Source organism: Pongo pygmaeus, chromosome 2 (genome assembly GCF_028885625.2).
Source record: "Pongo pygmaeus isolate AG05252 chromosome 2, NHGRI_mPonPyg2-v2.0_pri, whole genome shotgun sequence".
Lineage (NCBI taxonomy): Eukaryota > Metazoa > Chordata > Mammalia > Primates > Hominidae > Pongo > Pongo pygmaeus.
Genome location: NC_085930.1, coordinates 77,798,864 through 77,822,146, shown reverse-complemented (window position 1 = coordinate 77,822,146; position 23,283 = coordinate 77,798,864). Strand labels below are relative to the sequence as shown.

Sequence of the window (23,283 nt, the reverse complement as noted above, 5' to 3'; positions counted from 1 at the left end):
AATGGAATACTTGCCAATCACATTCAAGGCCTTCCCAATAAAGCGAGAGATAAAGAATATGTAACTGCCCAAAGTGAAATCAGTGTTTGGAGAAAAAGATTTCACATCTATCAAAGCTAAAGCAAGAAAATCCTGTGACTCTGGGTTTATATATATGCTCAGAGAAATATGCACAAGTATGTTATTGCCTTATTGTTGTCGCATAACAAAAACATTATTGTCTGGGGTTTCAAAATGCAGAAATATTTTTAAAGTTGTGTAAAGATGCACACCAGTTTCTTAATAGTATTTATCTCTGCAGGGGAGATGTAAGAACCAGGATCTGTAGCATAGAATTTATTTAAATTGCTCAATTTTGAAAAAAAAAAAGAACGTATTAAGATATTTGTTGTTATAGTCAAAGTTAATTTTAAAATAACACATTAAAATGATTTTTTACACCAGGTGTTCCAAAATTCCCAAAAGAAAAAATTGACCCTCTTGAAGTGGAGGAGGGAGATCCAATTGTCCTCCCATGCAATCCTCCCAAAGGCCTCCCACCTTTACACATTTATTGGATGAATATTGGTAAGTAATGCTCCGTTCCATCAAAAAAGGGGGACATTTTAATTCTATCCATCATATCAATAACAATGAATCCAAAGACAAAATAAAAATCTCTTAATTTTTTTCATATTTGAAGAGGAGATGCTACTAATATGATAAGGTTTGTCTATGAAGACAATACTTCGTATATTTCAAACAGTACACTTACCTTTGGAATATAGATCATGCGAAAGCTGAGGATGGCATGAGTTTGTGTTGTTAGCTTCATCTTTCTATTTTAGTAATGTTCTACCTGCTAATTGCAGTCACCTACCAAGAAATTAGTATTAACTTTTTTGCTTAATTTTCTAAAAGGTTTGCTGACTCTGATCTGAAATTCTAGCTTTGTAAAGTCTATTTCTAGCATATGCCTTAGCAGTGCTCTCTACATGTTTTCTCATTGTGAACCATAGAGAAAAATGCTATTTGTACAGCACTCAGAAGAAAGCAAATGAAGCTACTCTTAGGTACAGCCAATTGTTCCAGACGTCAGTTCCCCTAGAAACTTCCAGGCTGCAACCAGAACAGGGAGATTAATATCACAGATAAAACTTTTGGAGAGGTTTTTGTTTTTTCTTTTTAAATCATGTTTTAAATAAACGTGATTCCCAGAAAATACGAGTGATAATTAGGTCATTGTCTGCATTGATCGGGTTTCAGTTAAGCCAATTCAGATTCATAGAGCAGAGGTGGAAACCAAGATGGTAAACAGAGTTTACCACTGTTTGTCTACCAGCGGACTTCTTTGGTTAATGGTAAAAAGTATGCTCCCAAGGGTTTTGCTGCTGTTTTTGTTTTGTTTTGTTTTCCTTTTTGCTCATTGTTCCTGTAGTAAGACCAGACTTGAGAGGAATTAAAGAGCAAACAGGAAAAATCAAATGAAATAATAATGTAGAAGAAAATGAAAAGGGAAGATGAAGCACAATAAGGGACAATTGCCCTTTTCAATGGCAAGATATCTCTTTTCAGAATTAGAGCACATCGAACAAGATGAAAGAGTATACATGAGCCAAAAGGGAGATCTATACTTCGCAAACGTGGAAGAAAAAGACAGTCGCAATGATTACTGTTGCTTTGCTGCATTTCCAAGATTAAGGACTATTGTACAGAAAATGCCAATGAAACTAACAGTTAACAGTTGTAAGTCCAAATAATTTATTGTTTCATCATGTATGCTGAATGCAAATGTGTCTGTAATTTCCTTCTGGCTGAAGTCATTTAAAGCTGGGTTGATATTTTCCGCCATTGTTCAGTTCAACTCTAGAGACTTCTTCCAGATGAAATAGACATCTGCAGCTGCAGATCCACAGTAGCTCTGTCTCTCACAGCCAGGAAATCAAATCTCAATTCACAGGACAAATGTATTTCATCTGACATCTGCAGGATCTTGTCATTTTCAGTGGATGAAATATACAATGAAATTCCAGGGTTTTCTAAGCAAATCTTGGGCATTGATTCACTGTGATCTTGGATAAACTGGCAGACTGAAAATGGGGGAGAAAACAATAGAGGCAAAAAAAAGGAAATTTGTATCACCAAATTGGCAAACTTACTTGAATCGCTCCTTTCCCTACTTGATTCTGCGGATGCCAGCCTGGGTTCCCAAATGGGAAAAGTAATTAGAGGGAGGAAGAACCATAAGATTCAAAGGGAAGAAATAATCCCCAACAGTTTGCTGACTGAATAATTGGCCGTGGTATAGTTGAAAGTTGGCATTACCATTTCATTGTTTAATTTGGTCCATGATTTTTTCACTTTTATGTGTAGATACACCATGCCAGGGCTTCACTATAACATTCTTCTAGTAGCCTCAGTTCTCTTCAATGGAGCTATAACTTGAATCTTCTCCACCTGGATTCATCTGTGGTAATTCAAGATTAAACTCACTGTAATTATTTTCTATGTAAAACTATATTCCCAAAGGCAATGTTCTAGTGAAGCATGGTTCTACATCATTTTGTAATTTTTCTAAGACAAAAATATGACTTTTCATTCTTTATTGATATCCGCATCCACCATTATGTTTGTGTTTTTTTCCTTCCGTTTTTTTATTTCAGTAAAGCATGCTAATGACTCAAGTTCATCCACAGAAATTGGTTCCAAGGGTAAGTTGAACCCGTGTGGAGTGTTGGCATTTGTTTATAGCTCATTGTCATCTCAGATTTTGAATTTTTTCTTTAATATCCTCTTAAGTTTATTACAATACTGTTATTATGAAAAACATCTTAACTTAGAAGGTTCTATTGCCCCCCATGCCCTCTTAAATATATGCAAAGGGAGTGATTTTTATAAATATATAACTATATAAATATAATGAAATACTTATATATAATGCATTGAATAGACAGATAGAGATATTTAATGGAGTAATTATTTTGGGTCTTCCAAAACGTCTCTTATGGTATATAAGGTTGATACTTTTGCAGAAAGAAAAGAAATGTTTAAGTGTCAAAAGACATAGAGAAAACATCGAGTTTAAGAAAGTTAAGTGGATTTTTTTCTGCAAGTCTTCTTGAAATATTTGACATGCAACTGTACATTGTTACTTTCTAAGAAAAAAAGTTTGTAGCATTTTTCAAGTTCATGTGTCTATGTGATCTTTTTATTCAATTCTTTCCCCCATAGAACATCTACCAGAACTTGTATTCTATGGAAAATGCCTGAGTAAATCTGAGTTGTATAGCAGGCGAGTTCTCTATAATGAAAAGAGTCATTTACATAATTGCAGCAAATATTCTCTATAAAACGTGGACCAGTGATAACTTAGATACCTTATATACTTGCAAGTTCAGTGGAGGAGGATGTAAGCTCCTTTTGAAGAATTGTCAATTTTAAGGTGGACTGACTCATCCCCAACATCACTTCCTTTGGGATTAATAACTCAAACATATATAGTGCTATATTTTCAAAGCACTCAATGAAAAATCATTACACATTGTACATATTCAAGAATTATTTTTCAAAAAATAAACACGAAGTATAGAAGACTGTCTACGGCTTAAGTCCCTTTGAAGATGGAAGTCTCCTAATTTGCCATTGTATTTGAAAAGTATTCTTAAGAAAATAAGAAATGGGACATTTCAATATGCAGGTAGTGAGGATGCTTGCTAATCATTTCCTAAAACTGTGTTTTTCTTTAAGGAACTGAGACTACAGGTAGAGTTGCCGAAAGAGCTTGATAAATTCATAGATGCCTAGTGTCTAACACAGCCTTCCTCAGTGAGAATTTCTGAGTGCAGGAATGAGGAAGCTGTTTTTAGCAGAAACCTTATTAAATTCTTAGGCAATTTAAATTAAATAAAAACATAAACATAAAGTCATTGCACATGACATGATTGAAGTATAGAATATAAAATCATAGATTTTCAATTAAGGACTTCTGTTTGACCTTCTGAGTTAGCAGATATGGTATAAATAATAATATTTATAAAATTTGGCAGTGCTATGCTCAGTAAAAACATATGAGAGACAACCCATGCTTCATGGTAAGAGAGAAGAGGAGTCTATTTAAATGGAAATATGTGGAAATGTGCATAGAACACACACACAGACACACACACACTCATGTGTGTCGGATTTTTTGTTTTAAGAAAGATGTGGTGTCACAGAGTTTTATGTATATTAATTTGAAAAAATTCTGACTTTTCTTTTCTATTTTGTAGCAAATTCCATCAAGCAAAGAAAACCCAAACTGCTGTTGCCTCCCACTGAGAGTGGCAGTGAGTCTTCAATTACCATCCTCAAAGGGGAAACCTTGCTGCTTGAGTGTTTTGCTGAAGGCTTGTGAGTAACCTGACTCTCACTCATGACTTTGTCCATCCAGTTCTGTAAAGAATAAGACATCAAGCACATTGACTGTGCTTGCAAAGATATTTTAAAATTATTTCCTTAAAAAAATTAAATTCTGCCAGGCACTGCAGATATTCTGCTCGGCACTGCAGATGTTCTGCTCAGGACTGTTATCCCAGGTACTTAAGAGGCTGAAGCAGGAAGATTGCTTGAGCCCAGGAGTTTGAGGCTGCAGTGAGCTATGATAATGCCATTGCACTAAAACCTGGATGACAGAGCAAGACCTCATCTAAAATAAAATTAAATTAAAATTAATAAAATAAAATAAATAATAAAAATAAATTCTGTTGTTATATCTCTGGAGGAAGTAATTTGTACTTCACTCTACAGACTTCAGGCAGTAACAGGTTCACAAAATTAGATCTCTCTGTCAATTTATGATATTGTGGATGGAGGGGATGATGACAACATTCTCCTTAGTTAAGTTTAAGAAGCATGAGGTTGTTGGTAGTCAGCCCCTCACTTTTGGTGCTGAGTTTTCTCTCTATGCTATACTATCTTGCCTCACTCCTGTTTGCTATGTTACTTAGTAAATCTGCTCCTTTTCAGGTTCCAAGGAACCCTATTTATCTATTTTTACCCTGCTGCCCTTTGCACACATGGAGGTCCAGACCATGTAATTTAAGAGAGTTTTACATCAAATTCTAATTAAGTGAACTTTCTTTACACCTGAAAAAGCAATCCATTTATTTATTTATTTATTTATTTATTTATTTATTTATTGAGACAGGGTCTCACTCTGTCACCCATGCTGGAGTGCAGTGGTGCAATCTCAGCTCATTGCAACCTCTGCCTCCTGGGTTCAAGCGATTCTCCTGCCTCAGCCTCCTGAGTAGCTGAAACTACAGGTGTGCGCCACCACGCCTGGTCAATTTTTTGTATTTTTAGTAGAGACAGGGTTTCAACATATTAGCCAGGAAGGTCTCGATCTCTGGACATTGTGATCCACCTGAGTTGGCCTCCCAAAGTGCTGGGATTATAGGCATGAGCCACCAGGCCCAGCCCGCAATGCACTTTTCTAAATCCTCCAAGAAAACCCTAAAGGACCTCACTTGGTCACCTCTTAAAATTGTTCCATTTATTAACTACTGTTAAGTACATGTAAACAGGGACCATCTTATTTAATATTTAATCATACAGGGTCTCCTATTTTTACCACTATCCTTCCAAACTTACGGTCCTTCCGTACCATTGAGGATACCTTGGGAAAAGCATTCCAGCTTCCTAGCACCTGAGTTTACTCATTTGAAATATAATCTGTTCGTAAGCTAAGGGCTTTGAGGACTCTAGTTAGTGGACTAGGATTTGAAATTCAAAACATCATGTTCATTCATAATTTAGAGTACGTTCTGAACGACTGGTTTAGAAATGGAGCAGATTTTATTGGTTTTACAGCCCCTAAGCTTTGTAAATTTCTCTTTCCAACCACCAAAAATATCAAAGTTGCTTGTCTGGCTTCAACTCCCAATGTGTATTTACATAAATTAGTTAGAAGTACTATGACACAGACTCTGTTTGGAATGTTTAGTCTGTGTATTATTTTAGAAGAGGAAAGTCTCATGTTGAGTTTGAATCATGATGGCAACAACCTGCTCTACTGGTTGTATTTGTATGTGTTTATAGTGGTAAAAATTAAATTCTTGCAGAGTTCATCATTATATTGAGTTGGGCAGGATGATCCTTTCCGTAATTCTTTTTTCTTATTTCCCACAAATGCCTTCATTGACCTCTTGGATTGACTAGCAACTGTGCAGAATGTCTTCAAAATGATGAAATGCTCTCATGTGCTTTTTAGAAAATGGAGAGTCATAAAGGAATATATAAAAATAGAGTGGATGAAAATATATGTTGTTGTAAGGACATGAAAATTCTTGATGCGCTGTCCTAAGATTTTTCGCCTGAAGTAGTTTCTTCTTACTCATACTGATTTTGTGTTGGGTAATCCTGTCTGATCTGGGTCCTCTCTCAGAAGATGATACATTTTTAAAAAGTTTTTTGGGTCCTTTAAAAAACTTTTTCTAATAAGTTCAAGCCATTAACCTCCTATAGTAACAAAAATAATTATAATTAAGGTATTGTACTATTATTTTGTGTCAAGCACTATATTTGGGTCTTTGAAAACTAGTCTAATTGTCTAGTACATTTTACTTGAAAGAATAAAGTAAAATGATTATCTATAAGTGTCAGGTGAACATGAGATATAATTTATCTCAAGATAGGTCTACATCTTGGCAAGAATTTCTAGCTATATTCTTGCAAATGTTTTTCATTTCCTTTTGTTTTAAATTTAAGGGACATTTACCAACAGTAACTGAACAAATGTGTTTTGAGGGAAAACTTATAAAATGGCCATAGGTGGACTCATGTGCACTGCTCAAATAGTTTTTTTTTTTTCTGTTTTGTAAATTCATGGGTTTAAAGTAGGTATAATTCTTTCACAAGATACTACTTTATAAATAGAGAAATATACAAATAAAAGTTGGCCAGACAAGGGCCTGAAAAAAAATGGAGATTATGAGGTAGTGTATTTTGTGTGCAAAAAGGTATTAAGCAATATATTTTCCCTCAAAACACATTGCTTAAATGCTGTTAGTAAATGTTCTTTAAATTTTAAAAAAAAGGCAGGAGGTATAAAAAATTGGCAAGAATAGAGATGGAAATTTTTGCCATGGTATAGACCTATCCTGAGATTAAATTATATCTCATTTTCACATAATACTTTAGATAATTATTTTACTTTATTCTTTCAAGTAAATGGTATTAGAAAATTAGACTAGTTTTCAAAGACCCAAAGACTAGGGAGTCTGGGAGATCTTGCTGAAAGTGAGTTACTTGCTCTATTAAAGGATGGACTCATGAAAAAATCCTGTTTAAGGGGAACTGAGTTCCAGAGCAGCCTATAACTTGGCAAATTGTCATTTTGACAGATGGAGTGAAAAGCCAGCAGTTAGGAGACTTGGGCTATGCATCCTCTTAGGTGGTGTACTCAGAAAGCCAACAGCTAATATACTCTCACAGCTGTCTGCCCAGGCGTCATTACTGTTTCCTACACAAGTGTGCCATGTGCTCGTAGGCTGGTAAAATATAAGATTATTATTCCAGGCTGCACAGCACATTAGTATTTGAGCCTTGAAGGAAGAAAGAAAAGAGTAGATATATATAGATTAAAGAGCCTTCATCTTTACCTCCAATTTTTTTTTGCATAAATAACTGAATTATTTTAACCACAAACTATCAATACAAATAATTTGAGAATATTGACACACACGATTTCAAGAAATTGTTCAATTATTACATAGTAACTAATGGGCAATTTGACAGGAAGCATATATTCTAAGACTATAGAGTTAGGAAGGACATAGGTTGAAAAGCACAAAATAATAGAACACACTGATAAAAAAGGAACAAGTTTAGAGTAGACAAATATAAGTTGTGGTATATCATTTATTGCTCCAGTGACCTTAAGAAATTAATTTACTGGAGCTTCAGACTCCTTACTGTTAAATGATTACAATAATGCCCATCTTTAGAATGTACCAAATAACCTACAGCTATTAATAATAAGAAGAAATATGGAGAGGAAAATGTAGCATCAAAAAATTAGCAAAGCTGTTTCTTCTACTCACTTATAGAGCCTGACTGGGGAAGAGAAAAAGACAGTCATCCTTCATTTAGAATCAACCCTTTATGCTTTCCACATAATTTTTAAATCAAATGAGTCCAGAGGGTATGACTTCTACACTTGTCTGGTTTTCATGAGGAGGGATTTTTCTTTTTTTTTTTTTTTTTTTTTTTTTGGTTTTTATTTTATTTTATTTTTTTTCTTTTTTCTTTTTTCTTTTTTTTTCTTTTATTATTATTATTATTATCATTATTATACTTTAGGTTTTATGGTACATGTGCGCAATGTGCAGGTAAGTTACATATGTATACATGTGCCATGCTGGTGCGCTGCACCCACCAACTTGTCATCTAGCATTAGGTGTATCTCCCAATGCTATCCCTTCCCCCTCCCCCCACCCCACAACAGTCCCCGAAGTGTGATGTTCCCCTTCCTGTGTCCATGTGTTCTCATTGTTCAATTCCCACCTATGAGTGAGAATATGCGGTGTTTGGTTTTTTGTTCTTGCGATAGTTTACTGAGAATGATGATTTCCAGTTTCATCCATGTCCCTACAAAGGACGTGAACTCATCTTTTATGGCTGCATAGTATTCCATGATGTATATGTGCCACATTTTCTTAATCCAGTCTATCATTGTTGGACATTTGGGTTGGTTCCAAGTCTTTGCTATTGTGAATAATGCGGCAATAAACATACGTGTGCATGTGTCTTTTATAGCAGCATGATTTATAGTCCTTTGGGTATATACCCAGTAATGGGATGGCTGGGTCAAATGGAATTTCTAGTTCTAGATCCCTGAGGAATCACCACACTGACTTCCACAAGGGTTGAACTAGTTTACAGTCCCACCAACAGTGTAAAAGTGTTCCTATTTCTCCACATCCTCTCCAGCACCTGTTGTTTCCTGACTTTTTAATGATTGCCATTCTAACTGGTGTGAGACGGTATCTCATTGTGGTTTTGATTTGCATTTCTCTGATGGCCAGTGATGGTGAGCATTTTTTCATGTGTTTTTTGGCTGCATAAATGTCTTCTTTTGAGAAGTGTCTGTTCATGTCCTTCGCCCACTTTTTGATGGGGTTGTTTGTTTTTTTCTTGTAAATTTGTTGGGGTTCATTGTAGATTCTGGATATTAGCCCTTTGTCAGATGAGTAGGTTGCGAAAATGTTCTCCCATTTTGTAGGTTGCCTGTTCACTCTGATGGTAGTTTCCTTTGCTGTGCAGAAGCTCTTTAGTTTAATTAGATCCCATTTGTCAATTTTGGCTTTTGTTGCCATTGCTTTTGGTGTTTTAGACATGAAGTCCTTGCCCATGCCTATGTCCTGAATGGTAAAGCCTGGCAGAGACACAACAAAAAAAGAGAATTTTAGACCAATATCCTTGATGAACATTGATGCAAAAATCCTCAATAAGATACTGGCAAACAGAATCCAGCAGCACATCAAAAAGCTTATCCACCATGATCAAGTGGGCTTCATCCCTGGGATGCAAGGCTGGTTCAATATACGCAAATCAATAGATGTAATCCAGCATATAAACAGAACCAAAGACAAAAACCACATGATTATCTCAATAGATGCAGAAAAGGCCTTTGACAAAATTCAACAACCCTTCATGCTAAAAACTCTCAATAAATTAGGAATTGATGGGACGTATCTCAAAATAATAAGAGCTATTTATGACAAACCCACAGCCAATATCATACTGAATGGGCAAAAACTGGAAGCATTCCCTTTGAAAACTGGCACAAGACAGGGATGCCCTCTCTCGCCACTTCTATTCAACATAGTGTTGGAAGTTCTGGCCAGGGCAATTAGGCAGGAGAAGGAAATCAAGGGTATTCAATTAGGAAAAGAGGAAGTCAAATTGTCCTTGTTTGCAGATGACATGATAGTATATCTAGAAAACCCCATTGTCTCAGCCCCAAATCTCCTTAAGCTGATAAGCAACTTCAGCAAAGTCTCAGGATACAAAATCAATGTGCAAAAATCACAAGCATTCTTATACATCAATAACAGACAAACAGAGAGCCAAATCATGAGTGAACTCCCATTCACAATTGCTTCAAAGAGAATAAAATACCTAGGAATCCAACTTACAAGGGATGTGAAAGACCTCTTCAAGGAGAACTACAAACCACTGCTCAAGGAAATAAAAGAGGATACAAACAAATGGAAGAACATTCCATGCTCATGGGTAGGAAGAATCAATATCATGAAAATGGCCATCCCTCCCAAGGTAATTTACAGATTCAATGCCATCCCCATCAAGCTACCAATGACTTTCTTCACAGAATTGGAAAAAACTACTTTAAAGTTCATATGGAACCAAAAAAGAGCCCGCATCGCCAAGTCAATCCTAAGCCAAAAGAACAAAGCTGGAGGCATCACACTACCTGACTTCAAACTATACTACAAGGCTACAGTAACCAAAACAGCATGGTACTGGTACCAAAACAGAGATTAGATCAATGGAACAGAACAGAGCCCTCAGAAATAATGCCACATATCTACAAGTATCTGATCTTTGACAAACCTGAGAAAAACAAGCAATGGGGAAAGGATTCCCTATTTAATAAATGGTGCTGGGAAAACTGGCTAGCCATATGTAGAAAGCTGAAACTGGATCCCTTCCTTACACCTTATACAAAAATCAATTCAAGATGGATTTTTCTTAATGTAGCTGCCTTGACTCCCCAGTCCTATTTTCCTCCTTACTAAGGTGGGGAAAGTTATCATGCTGGTGTGTAACAAGTTATCACGCTGGTTTTGTTTTGTCTTTACTTTCCTGTTTGTTTTGACTGGGTGAGCTAATCTTTTGAAAGCGCTAAGTAAGGGAAGATTTGGTTCATTCCTCCTTTCCTCTACTCCCCACAAGGGCGAGAACGTGATCCAGGAGGCAGCATCTGTGCTACAGATTCCAGCTTGCCCTAGAATTGGCTGTTCATGGGTCTAATCAACATGTCTAGCTTTCACACAGGAGCCACATTCTCCATTATCAGCATCATAGGATTAAAGGGGAAACTTCTCTCTGCTGACTGTTAGGTCCTACTTTACTGTGTTTTACACAAACAGGGAATAGGGATGTTATCACTGGCTGCCTCAAACCACCCACAGGGAGATTTTCACACTTGGAAAATATCTTGGTAATATTAATTCAATGAGCTCCAACTATTTATCCTTCACCCAGCCACACCTAGTCAGCACTTACATGTAGTTAGCCCTTGTAATAGAGGAGAGAGAAGATTTCCAAGGAGATAGACCATTAGAGGAACTTTCAGTGAAAGAGACTTGCTTCAACACCAGTGTTCACTATTGATGGTGGTGGTTGTGTCTGTACACTGGTAAGGATGATGTGATTAAGTGGAATATGAGCACATATGTGAAAGCAGCTTGATAAAGGATGTGTCCTGAGGTTTTCTTTATATTTTACTTTCCACTTTAAAAAAAATGTTTATTTATTTAATTATTTTTTGCAGGCCAACTCCACAGGTTGATTGGAACAAAATTGGTGGTGACTTACCAAAGGGGAGAGAAACAAAAGAAAATTATGGCAAGACTTTGAAGATAGAGAATGTCTCCTACCAGGACAAAGGAAATTATCGCTGCACAGCCAGCAATTTCTTGGGAACAGCCACTCATGATTTTCATGTTATAGTAGAAGGTACCTTTCCCATGTTGGTCTATTTCTCTGCTTTTCAAAAAAGTAACTTTACACACGTGGTAGGCCTTGCTTCCAAATCATATATGTTAAAACAGGTCAACAGTTTCAACTTTTAATTGTAGTGTGGGCACTGAATTATATTACACTTCAATTAAGCAGATTTGTCATTTATGCCTCAAAACGCCATAGAAGGGACAAATGACAAGAAAAGATCTCATGTTAGGGATTAAACACAGACAGTTTACATGATTTATTCAAATAGTCATTAAAGCTAGTCTCCTAAATTATTTTTATTGTGATACACATATACATTTCATAATATTAAATCATAAAAGCAGCAGTAAGGATTATGATGAAAGAAAGTATTAAAATGAGCCTGGAAGAAAGCTTGGATTTTGCTTCCTAATCCTGCAATTAACTTGCTGTGCCCTTCGCCATTTATTTCACTCTCTGTACCTCAGGCTCTTCACCAAAGAAATGAAAGAGGCAGGCAAATTGTTGTGTTAGCTCTTTCCTGGATATAACATTTTTGTAATCCATATCTTGGGTTCAGATGATAAATTCAATATGTTACTTACAGGCAAAACAGAATAGACTGTATGCTATGATATTAATTCTCTCAAAAAGTGCAAAAACATTATATTCAAGTCATCATCTCTCTGTAAATTCAGAGATTTTGATCAATCAAGGTTTTATTGGTGTTAGTTACATTTATAGGAATAAGTAGGCAAAGATGATATCATTTAAATATGGAATGTAGTTATTAGTGCTGTGCCTTTTTGGCTGATGTGAAGTTTGTCTAGTCCTCTGAATGTGATTGACACAGACTATTTTCTGTGGATTCAATCACACTGAGGCTTTCTATCTACAATTTAGTTGACTGTATTGATCAAATTAATGGAATGATTACTGCATTTGTACTTATTTAGTGCAGTGTAAGCTTAACTACTGAAAGGAATTATTCTTTTTAGACTACAATTTAGTGAACTAGTGCTCTAGGGCACCCATTAATATTCCAGTAAAGTTCACCTCTTAAAACTTTAGTTTGCACAAGGAACACCTAAGTAATGGCCTGTTGTTTAAATTAATGGAAAAAAAAAAGGACTCAGACACAAATTCTCCTCCCAAGTAAATGTTAATATAGTTGATTTAGTCATACCCCTGTTTGGAATAACACTGTATTTCCAAGCCTTCTCCATAATGCGTATTATTATTTAAGGTAGGAAGAATAGAAAACCAAAGTTGAGAGTTTTATTTTCTTTGCCTTGACAAAAGCAAAACTTATATAGAAGAAAGCCCAATATTATGCATTAACGTCAACATCTGCCAAACAGTGATATATTCCTTTGACATTAAATTATTCACAAAGAAATTCAGAGAAGAAGAGTTTGAAAGATTTATGTTATGTATATTTTTAGTCATCATTTGATGTTTCTATATAATTTGGCTACATCATGCAACAGGGGTATTTTTCTGTAACCCCCTCCTCCCCTCCCTGGCACACACACACCCACGAACCAGACATATCTAATTGTTAGATTCTCCTCCAAGTTGCTGACTATTAGAAACCCTTCCAGATGGCTGGAACATAGCTACGGTAGCTGAATATTTTAACAATCTGGCCACAGTTTTCTTGACTATAAAACCAAACCTTTCAAAAGAATTGCAAGGGTTGCAAAAAAGGAAATCAAAGATGTAAAATTAATTATGCAATTTAAAATGTTGACTATAGGACTCCAAAGGAATATAGATTTCCTGAACAAATTGTTCTCACTACTCATAAAACAGCTATTAGCACCATTGAGATGTAAATGATGTTTTTATGAGGAACTTTTAATCCTCTCTCTTTAGTAAGAAACTATTAAATGTACCTTCAGTTGTATGTTTTTGGAGTTTCCCTTTACCTATGCACGTGAAAAACAAATTGAGCTTAAGAAGTTTTTACTTTTTTTTCTAAAGTGTGGAGGTAATAAATAAAAACTTTGTTAATCATCTGGATGGATGAGCTCGTGTTTATTCAATTTTTTCTGCCTTCTTGCACCCTCTCCTTTTCCTTTTTTGTCTCTTTTTTAGAAGCCCAAATTAAATAACAAGGATTTGCCATGTGAGAAAATAGCAATGCTATTATATATTTTGAAAATCTACTCCATTCTGAAAACACCCATTGTGCTTAAGTAAAATCATGGATTGGATTGGATTCTTTCTGTATGTGCAATGTCTTTCCTATCACTAAACATAATCAAATCCTATGAGCTTGTAATTTAGGTTGCAACATCCTAAATATGAAATCAGACTGCACTTCAAATCCTATAATATGTATGAGCAAAAGCAGCCAGGATGTCTTGACTAGGTACAACTATATATTCTAAATATCTAAGATATGATTAATTACACATTCAGTAAAAAGAGATATATTATAGTGACATCTAAAACAGTCTACATCCAGAAATCAAAATATAATCACAATCACATTTCAATAGATTATTTAAAAATAAGCTCCCACCAATAATTTTTATGTTGTCAACTTTTGAATTATTTAAAGCCTTTAAATTTTAGTAAGTGAAATAGGAAAGCATTTATATATAATTATAGAGCCATAACATAATCCAAAATGTTTTTGCATTTTCAAAGGTTGTCATACAATCAAATGCAACTCAGTCATTAATATACTTGAGAAATCCTTGTTTTCAAATAACAAATCTATTTCTAAAATGTTGCAATTAAATCCAATTTTTGTTGAACCTAACAATTTTTGATTTATTAAAATACAGATTTTAATAAGAACCTGTGAAGAAACAGTTTTACTAAAAATAACCAGTGTTGTATGTTCTATAGGTACCAAGTTTGTTTTATTTTGTCTTTTTTCCTAGTGATAAACATCTCTATTTAGCTTGCTTAATATATAGTCCCAATGTTCAGACATTTGCATCTGTTTCCAGCAACATGAGAAATATGTATCATCTTACTTTTGTATTTACAATTATGAGAAAATGCATAAAGTTTCAACATAAGCAATTTTCATCTGTTACCATATGTCTTAGGATAATAGATAAAATAATGAGTTTCTATGAGGATGGTATTTTTCCTCAGAATTTTTGGTTTTAAGGCTCAAGAAGCAGCTGTGTCTGAGCAGAACAAGCTTGACTCAAGTCTCTCTCAATATTACATGACTCAGGACCAGCTTACTTCTATAGGAGAAACAGATGAAAAGCATCAAAGTAAATGTTCAAGCAATTATAAAGAAAACTTATAAAGAAGGGTTAAGGTAAAGTATAGTGAGGAAGCCTAGTGAATGCTCAGAACTTCTTGAGTTACTTGATAAATATTGGGGGAGCTTGGATTTGGAAGCATAAATTGGGTTGGCCTTCTTTCCTGTCTTTGATACAAATTTGTAAGATAACACTATATTAGAAATAAAAATCACATGACTTCAGAGTCTTAATGCTGCTCATCCATAGTTGCTGTGTATTTATCTATGGAATGGCAAGAACAGGAACTGGAGCTTCCTTTGCTGGTGGCTCTGGGCAAGTTAGGCAACTTCTCCAAACCTCAGCACTCTGTCTGTAAGATGAAAGGATTGGATGATGTGATAATTTGGGACCTCTTTCAGTAATACTAATATTACTAATAGTCCTAATTGTAAATATCCTAATGGCAATAGTAATTATTCATGAAGATTTACAGAAATATCATCATTGCTTGATTTTCTTTATTTCTGCATATGTTGAAAGCAATAGTAATTTTCTACTGTAAATATGATATGCCATAATGTTCATGTTCATGGAATATTTTTCTCTAACTTACAGATATTTAGTTTTATATTGGTTGTATTAAAATAACCAGAAAAAAAGTAAGGACATCATTAAAAAAATGCAAAATAGACAAAAATAAACCTTCACTTCAGAAAATGATCACAGTTTATAATTTGGACTAGTGTATTTTAAACCAAGTGACTAAATATTTACAGGTAGCACAGCTTATGAATACAGATATTTAACTTGGAATTTAACAATTAAGTCCACACCCTGTGGAGTAATTACAAAGGCACTTATCTCGCTTGGACTTGAACTTGCCAAGGCTAGTTGTGTACTTTCGTTTCCTCTGGTGAACTTGCAGTTATTTCCTTTTTACATAATCCTCTTTTTCCTCTTTTACTTAGAAAAATTTTAATGATATTTTTTCATTGTATACATACATATATCTTTGAAGACTTTCCTTTTTGGCTAAAAATGGAAATCTAAAATATCTTTGGGGAAATAACCAAACTACACTTGATGGGAGTTGCTACCTGCAGGTTTTGTGCAATTTTCTCTGAAATCAAATTATCCAAACCATCAACACTTTAAACCTTTTATTTACCCCTGACATAGCAATATTCATGAAGTTATAAAACGTAGAGTTATAAAAACATGGAAGTCCAGTAAAATGCGTCATCTATTTCTGACATACTTTGCAGTATTGTAATACTGGAGCATTAGGGCATAAAAAGATACAGGTAATTTTAAGGTACCTTTTGCTGCATTGTTTTGACTGCAGAAAGCTAAACACTGCTTTTGGACATCTCTCCCCTCTTACAAAAAAATCTCTAGGAAATAATATTTTTCAAATTGATTATATGTATAAATGCTATAAGATCACTAATTAAGAAATATTCAAAATAAGCATTAAACATTTTAATTAGTTTTATTTTTTAAATTCTTAAAATATAATTCTTGTGTATCCACCCTTTTTAGGTGCCATGCTGCAGCTTGAAAATAACCTGTAGTCAGCTTTAAATAAACTCACCATCTGCTTATTCTTCCCTCATTTTTTCCTAGTGGGGTAGCTACTTGTATGGCTAAATAAAGTGGTTGTATGTAACTATTTTTAGTATGTTGATTTATGATACATGCTGAATCCAAATTAAACACAAACACACACGTGCACACACACACACACACACATCACACAACACAAAAGCAGCTCCCACCTTGCTTTGCAGAGCCAATTTACTTAAAAGAGCTACTATGAAACCCTTTGTGGTGTCTGCCCTCTGCTGGTGCAAAGTAGAAATACAGGCCTTAACATTTTTGGACTTTTTGACATAGATAACATCTCTCATGAGCTCTTCACTTTACATCCAGAGCCTCCTCGCTGGACAAAGAAGCCTCAGAGTGCTGTGTATAGCACCGGAAGCAATGGCATCTTGTTATGTGAGGCTGAAGGAGAACCTCAACCCACAATCAAGTGGAGAGTCAATGGCTCCCCAATTGACAGTAAGTTTAAAAACCAATTGCAATGCAATGCTGAAGGCCCTGGTTTGATGGGATTAATGATGGTCAGACATGTGTGTAAAATGAAGTTGGTATGTGGTTGGATTAGCAGGACAGATATAACCAGCAAATCAGAGATTGCTTATTTCTAAGCAATTTGGTTGTTGAGACTTGATATTCATGGAAGAGCCATAAATAATATTTATACTGCTTGGGCCCTCTTATAAATTATACATAAGAATAAAGATTTTTAATTTTTAAAAAGAAAATTGAATGAGAAAGAGGATGCATCCAAGGAAAAAAGCCAATTATTGTTCCTCTCCCTGAGAAGAAACAGAACAGGAGCCTAGCAGCTGAGGGCACAGGTTCAAAGTCAGGACCTCCCTTAGGCTCGGGCAACAGCAACACCTGTCCTGGGCTCTGCCCTTTTAAGGGACTTGCTCTGGTCACCCTCTGGTCCTGCTTGTCTCCATGATTTGAAAGCATCCTCAGGGAAAACGAAGCATCCCAAGTCTGAACCTGGTCCCGTTACTGCCTGTTTGCTACCAACCTCAAGCACAAAGACCTGAAAATCCCCATGCCCGGTCCACCCTAAGCCCACTCCAAATGGGCTGGGCAGGGAAAGGCAGGAATGGCCCAGCACTGACGGCCAACTCTCCCCATGTCACCATGCTCAGCATAGAGCTCCAAGGAGTCCCCAAATCTTCCACTGGAACCTGGAGTTCAGATTATTTTGGATGTCCTTGTTCAGGAAGGACAGAACATTTTTTTGTGTGTCAATTGCTTAATTAAGAGCAGGTACAATAGTGTCTTCCATTTGTCCTTTTGCTCTGGGGCCTGCACAAGTTAAGGGTGAGCCACTTGGTGGATAACAGACCTCGGGTCCCATCTAGGATGTGCACCTTGCCAGCTGTTTCATCTTGAGGTGTTTTCTGAATCTCCCCAAGCTTACATTTTTTAAACTGCAAAATGGAGATAGTGGCGGTTGGTTGTGATTGAATGAAAAAAAATGTAGCCAGCTGCCTAGGGCAGTGATTCATCTGTAGAGCACTGTGATGGTTTATAAACTCTGGAGCCAGACTGCCTGTGTTTGCATACTGGCTCTACCACTTACTAGCTGCGTGACAGGAGAGTATCACTGACCCTCTTCAAACCCATTTCTTCATCAGTAAATTGGGATAAAAATAACACTGACTCACGGGGTTGTTTTGTGGATTAAAGGAAACATCATGCAGAGAATGCTTAGCACGGGGACGGCCACAAAAACAGCACCCCGTAAGGTATGGTTGGTTGGTATTATTTTCCCGTAACAGACACTCAGGAAATCTTAGTCCTCATTATTACTATCTTCAGATTTGGGATTTTTCTCTTCATCTCTTTAGGGAACAGAATAAAAAATGAAAAATAATAATGAGGTTTTGGGTAGACGAAGGGAAATGAAAGCAACTTTTTTTTTATAATGAATGTTCAGGTTACAAAAATAAGGAACACAGATTCTCCGGAACACAAAATCATAAAATATTACATTTGGATGGTATTTGGCTGTTTACAAAAGACATTCACAAATTACTTAGAATCCTCAAAAGAACTTTATAAAGGAGGTGCTGTTATTCATATTTAACTGATTCGTTCATTCAATAATATTTATGGGGTACACCTACGTTCCCGGCACTGGACTTCATGCTTGAGATACAACAGTGAATAAAATGGATGGAATCCTTGCTCTCCTGCCATTAGACAAATAACACATGAATGTGTACTGTGGTGTGGTAAAGCAGAAAATAGCTGGGTAAGGGTAGTGCCTGAAAGAGGTTCAGGACTCAGAGTTGCAATCTTATTTTAAGATCATAATAGTAAGACCCCTGTGGTAATTTACCTTTGAGTAGAGATCGGAAGGAGGCGAGGAAGTCAGCCATGTAAATAGCAGGGAAAGTGCTGTCTCAGTGGAGAGGCATGTTGAGGAAGAGAAAAGAGGTGAGTGTGACTGAAGCTGAGGGACTGCAAGGGGCAGCCCTAGGCCACCAGATCTGCCAGCAGGGGAAGGGGCCAGAGCTTAGGTAAAGATGAACATCGAAGTAGGGCCTTGGGATTTTGAGAATACACTAGGCAGCTCTTGGAGGATTTTAAGCAGAAGAGTGACACAATCTAATTTACATTTTTACAAGGTATTTTCCTGGCCTTTGAATGGAGAATGGACTGTGTGATTGATTCTAGGTAGGAGGCCGTCTGAGAGGCTCTGCGCTCAGGGCTAGATTGGTGGCAGTCATGGTTAGCTTCTGGATTTATTTTGAAATTGAGCCAATAGGTTTGTTAATGGATGAGGAGGTCAAGGCTGAAAATAAACTTATGCAAGACCACACAGCTGAATAAAGGTAGACTTCAAACCAAAGCCGGGTCGCTGGAATCCAGGCTCTGGGTTCTGTTCACAGCTTTTGGCCATGGCTCTCCTTGTTGCCCTGCAAACAGGTCATAAACTTTTACAGGTTGGGATATTTGATGACAGTGTGTTGGCTCAAGGATTTGAAATCTCTTTAAGCTTATTTTAGTTTTAGGGATTATATATCCTTTTCCCATGTTATTTCAAAATTAAATCAAAATGATTGCTATTATTGATTATCGGCCTAACCCTTTTCACATGCTTTGCATATGATATTTCTGAATCTCGTAGCAGCTTGAAAAATAGATTCTATTATTCTCCATTGGCAACTGAGGCTCAGAGAGGTTACATTACTTACTGGAGAATGCAACCCAGGTATATTTAAAACCAGGAATTGAACCCGGGAAGGATTAACTCCAGAGCTAAAGTTTCGTCCACTTTATTGCATGATTTCTCACAGGGTTGACCAAAGACAAAACTGAGAAAGAATTTCTGAAGTATGTCAGGACTAGTGTGTTTTATAAAGACTTGGCTTTCTTGAATCCTGGGAGCTTCTGTTAGCCTTTGTCAATACACAGCAGTTTCCATACCCATGCCAACGGCAGATTTAAGCAATGTTTAATTACTTAAATAAAGTATCATTTAAATAGTCTAATTTCTTACTTTTGTAATGCGGTGTTAATTCTGAGCCATGCATGGATCAGACGCGATAAGGACAACTAAATGGGAGGATGGCATTAACTCTGAAAGACTTAGGACCCTGAGTTGGGTGTGGAAGTGAAGAACAGGATTAGAGACTCAGTGCTTTGCAGCATTCCTAAAGAGTTTAGCCTTTAAAAACTTGGAAGAGCTACTCATCTTGCTAATTTGCAAGAAATAAGTGATAAATTGTTCAACAGGATTGTATTAGTTTTCTAACATTGCTATAACAAATTAAATTACCATAAACTTAGTGGCTTAAAATAGTGCATATATACTATTTTACATTTCTGTAAAAGTCCAACACGAGTCTGGGCTAAAATCAAAATGTCAGCAGTGCCATGTCCTGGAAGTGCTTGGAGAGCATTCCTTTGTTTGGCTTTTCCAGTTTTTCCAGGCTGCCCACATTCGCTGGCTCCCTTCCGCCATTTTGAAAGCCAGCTACACTGCATTTCTCTGCCTATCCTTCCATGGTCACATTTCCCTCTGACCATAGCCAAGAAAGGCCTTCTGATTTTCAGGAGCTTTGTGATTACATCGAGCCCACTTGGGTCATCCAGATGTAGGAAATAATTTTCCTATCTCAGTGTCCTTCATCTTAATCACATCTGCAAGTCCCTTTTTTCCATGTAAAGTAACAAAGTCATACATTCTGGGACTTAGAACGTGTACATCTTTCAGGGGCTATTGTTTTGCCTACTTACAGGGGCCTTTCAGGAATAAAGGTTGCCCAACCTAACATTTTAAGTCATTCCAACAAGTATTTACTGACTGGATTTTCTGTGGTAGCTGCTCTTTGCGCAGTGGGGACACACTGCACAACCTCAGTGAGGTCCTGCCCTTACAGAGCTCACAGTCAAGTGAAAAAAATATTCATTTATGACTCCCAGGCAGAAAAAGATGTGTAAGTCTTTTATTTTAATATGTAATACTCATGCTTTCTAGAACCTGAAACTTAGCATAGTCATTATCTCGTATAATGGAGACACAATCAGAAAAGTAGAATTCGATTGATTATTAATCTTATAATGTCCTTTAAACTAAAAATTTTTGCATTTGTGCCCCTCCCTTGACATTTCCAGCTAACATGTTTTCCTTCCCACTAGATTTATATATATAAAATATATGTTGTATATTTATTATATACAGATATTATATATATTATATATAATATAATAATATATATTTATATCTATATATAATATAGATATAGATACAGATATAGATATAGATATAGATATACACATATATAGTATCATAGCAAGGGCAGGGCTTTTAGAGTCAGAAAAGTGGCCAAATGTTGTGGGATGTGTCATCCAACTTCTCTGTAATCCAGTCCCCTCACCTTTAAAATGGCCATGTAAATGCTGATCCATCAAGTTCTGAGCAGTGTCAGTGAGATCATGCATGTGCCACATCCAATAGAGTTTTTGGTCCTTAAATGCATCAGAAATGTAGGTATTCTTTTTTTTCTTCTTTTTCTTTTTCTTTACTTTTTTTTTTTTTTAAAGAGTCTCTCTACATCACCCAGGCTGGAGTGCAGTGGCAAGATCTTAGCTCACTGTAACCCTGTAACCTCCACCTCCTGGGTTCAAGTGATTCTCCTGCCTAGCCTCCGGAGTAGCTGGGGTTACAGGAGCGCACCACCACACCTGGCTGATTTTTGTATTTTTAGTGGAGACAGGGTTTTGCCATGTTGGCCAGGCTGGTCTTGAACTCTTGACCTCAAGTGATCCATCTGCCTCAGCCTACCAAAGTGCTGGGATTACAGGTATGAGCCACCGTGCCCAGCCTCATGTTAGGTATTCTCAAATCCAAAAGATATTTCCAGAATTATACTTGGATCAGGAGTGGGGAAGGTTTTATTGCCCCAAAGTAGAAAATCTGGCCCTTTTTCTCAAGAAGCGTTTAGTTTTCCTGGGAAAATGAAATATACAAGCAACGTACATGAAGTGATTAAATAGTGAAGCAAGGCAAATGAAATGAATGGTGCAGATCAGAAAACTGTAGAGAGGCAGAGAACTGAAATGGGAACAAAAGTGTCAAGGGGGAAAATAGCAGCCAGTACTGGTAGCTTGGGAGATCATGATGTGTTGACCATGTGACTTGTGCCAGGCAGCATCAGTACCTAAATTCAGAAGAGTAACAGTGTGTCACTTCATCACAGGTCTTGAATGCCTAAAGGGTAATCCGGAATAGTACTATGAGTATAGGTATGGAAAGTCTGGGAGTTCTAGATGAGCAGATATTTTGTTGCTAAATATTAACTTGAAAGATAATTGAAAATTCACATGGATCTGGAAAGAAAAGTCCATAGTTGATGTTCAGAAAACCTAAAGAATTGGCTTCAATGAACTATTAGTCACCCTAAACTGGTTTTAAAATATAAATACTGTGTGACACGTTTAATAAATGGTGTATAAATATTTTATGTCCTGTTCTTTATCAAACTGACATTCTTTAATCTCTTTCAGATCATCCATTTGCTGGTGATGTTGTCTTCCCTAGGGAAATCAGTTTTACCAACCTTCAACCAAATCATACTGCTGTGTACCAGTGTGAAGCCTCAAATGTCCATGGAACTATCCTTGCCAATGCCAATATTGATGTTGTGGGTGAGTGTGCCTGGGAGCTGACTTAACCTGCTATTTTCCCAAGGAAAATGGTCAAGGTCGTGTTCAGAAGTGTATTAACTCTTGACACATAATATATGGGGGAAAAATCAAACTGCTTTTCACCATACATTTGAGTTTTAGACTTCACACTGAAATTATACTTTCAAAAATGTATTGAATTGGGATACTTTTATAATTCAAAACAGACACCATAATATTCCGCTGTTTTCTATTTGTATTAATATGACTAGGACACAGAAAAATTTAGTTTGCACATCTTTCTTCCACGAAAGTTTAAAACTGCGTTTATGTTATTTTCAAATAGATGTCCGTCCATTGATACAAACTGAAGATGGAGAAAATTATGCTACAGTGGTTGGGTACAGTGCTTTCTTACATTGCGAGTTCTTTGCTTCACCTGAGGCAGTGGTGTCCTGGTAAGCCGGTGGTGCATGGGTTTCTTAAGAGAATGTCAATTGTAGATTTGACCTTGTTTCTTCATCCGTCATTTGACAGGCTGTATTGTGTCTATACTGTTACATGTACCCAGTACCTCTGAGACATAAGGTAACAAACTTACCTTCCAGGAAATTAGCTCTTCTGAAAACATTGGCTAGAT

General features: G+C 36.3%; 1 protein-coding gene across 11 annotated transcripts in view; it reads left to right on the top strand.

The window, feature by feature from the left end:
- The window catches only part of CHL1 (cell adhesion molecule L1 like), a 213,735-nt gene that overhangs the window by 142,845 nt on the left and 47,607 nt on the right, over window positions 1–23,283 (top strand). For 10 of the 11 annotated variants that reach the window (XM_054482123.2, XM_054482117.2, XM_054482120.2 and 7 more), the window contains 8 exons: window positions 445–567; window positions 1,555–1,725; window positions 2,643–2,690; window positions 4,248–4,368; window positions 11,537–11,721; window positions 16,845–16,976; window positions 22,524–22,664; window positions 22,990–23,101. In XM_054482123.2, coding sequence (XP_054338098.1) covers window positions 445–567; window positions 1,555–1,725; window positions 2,643–2,690; window positions 4,248–4,368; window positions 11,537–11,721; window positions 16,845–16,976; window positions 22,524–22,664; window positions 22,990–23,101 — 1,033 coding nt within the window. The remainder of the gene's footprint in view (window positions 1–444; window positions 568–1,554; window positions 1,726–2,642; window positions 2,691–4,247; window positions 4,369–11,536; window positions 11,722–16,844; window positions 16,977–22,523; window positions 22,665–22,989; window positions 23,102–23,283) is intronic. The other variant, XM_054482122.2, reaches the window with a different exon arrangement.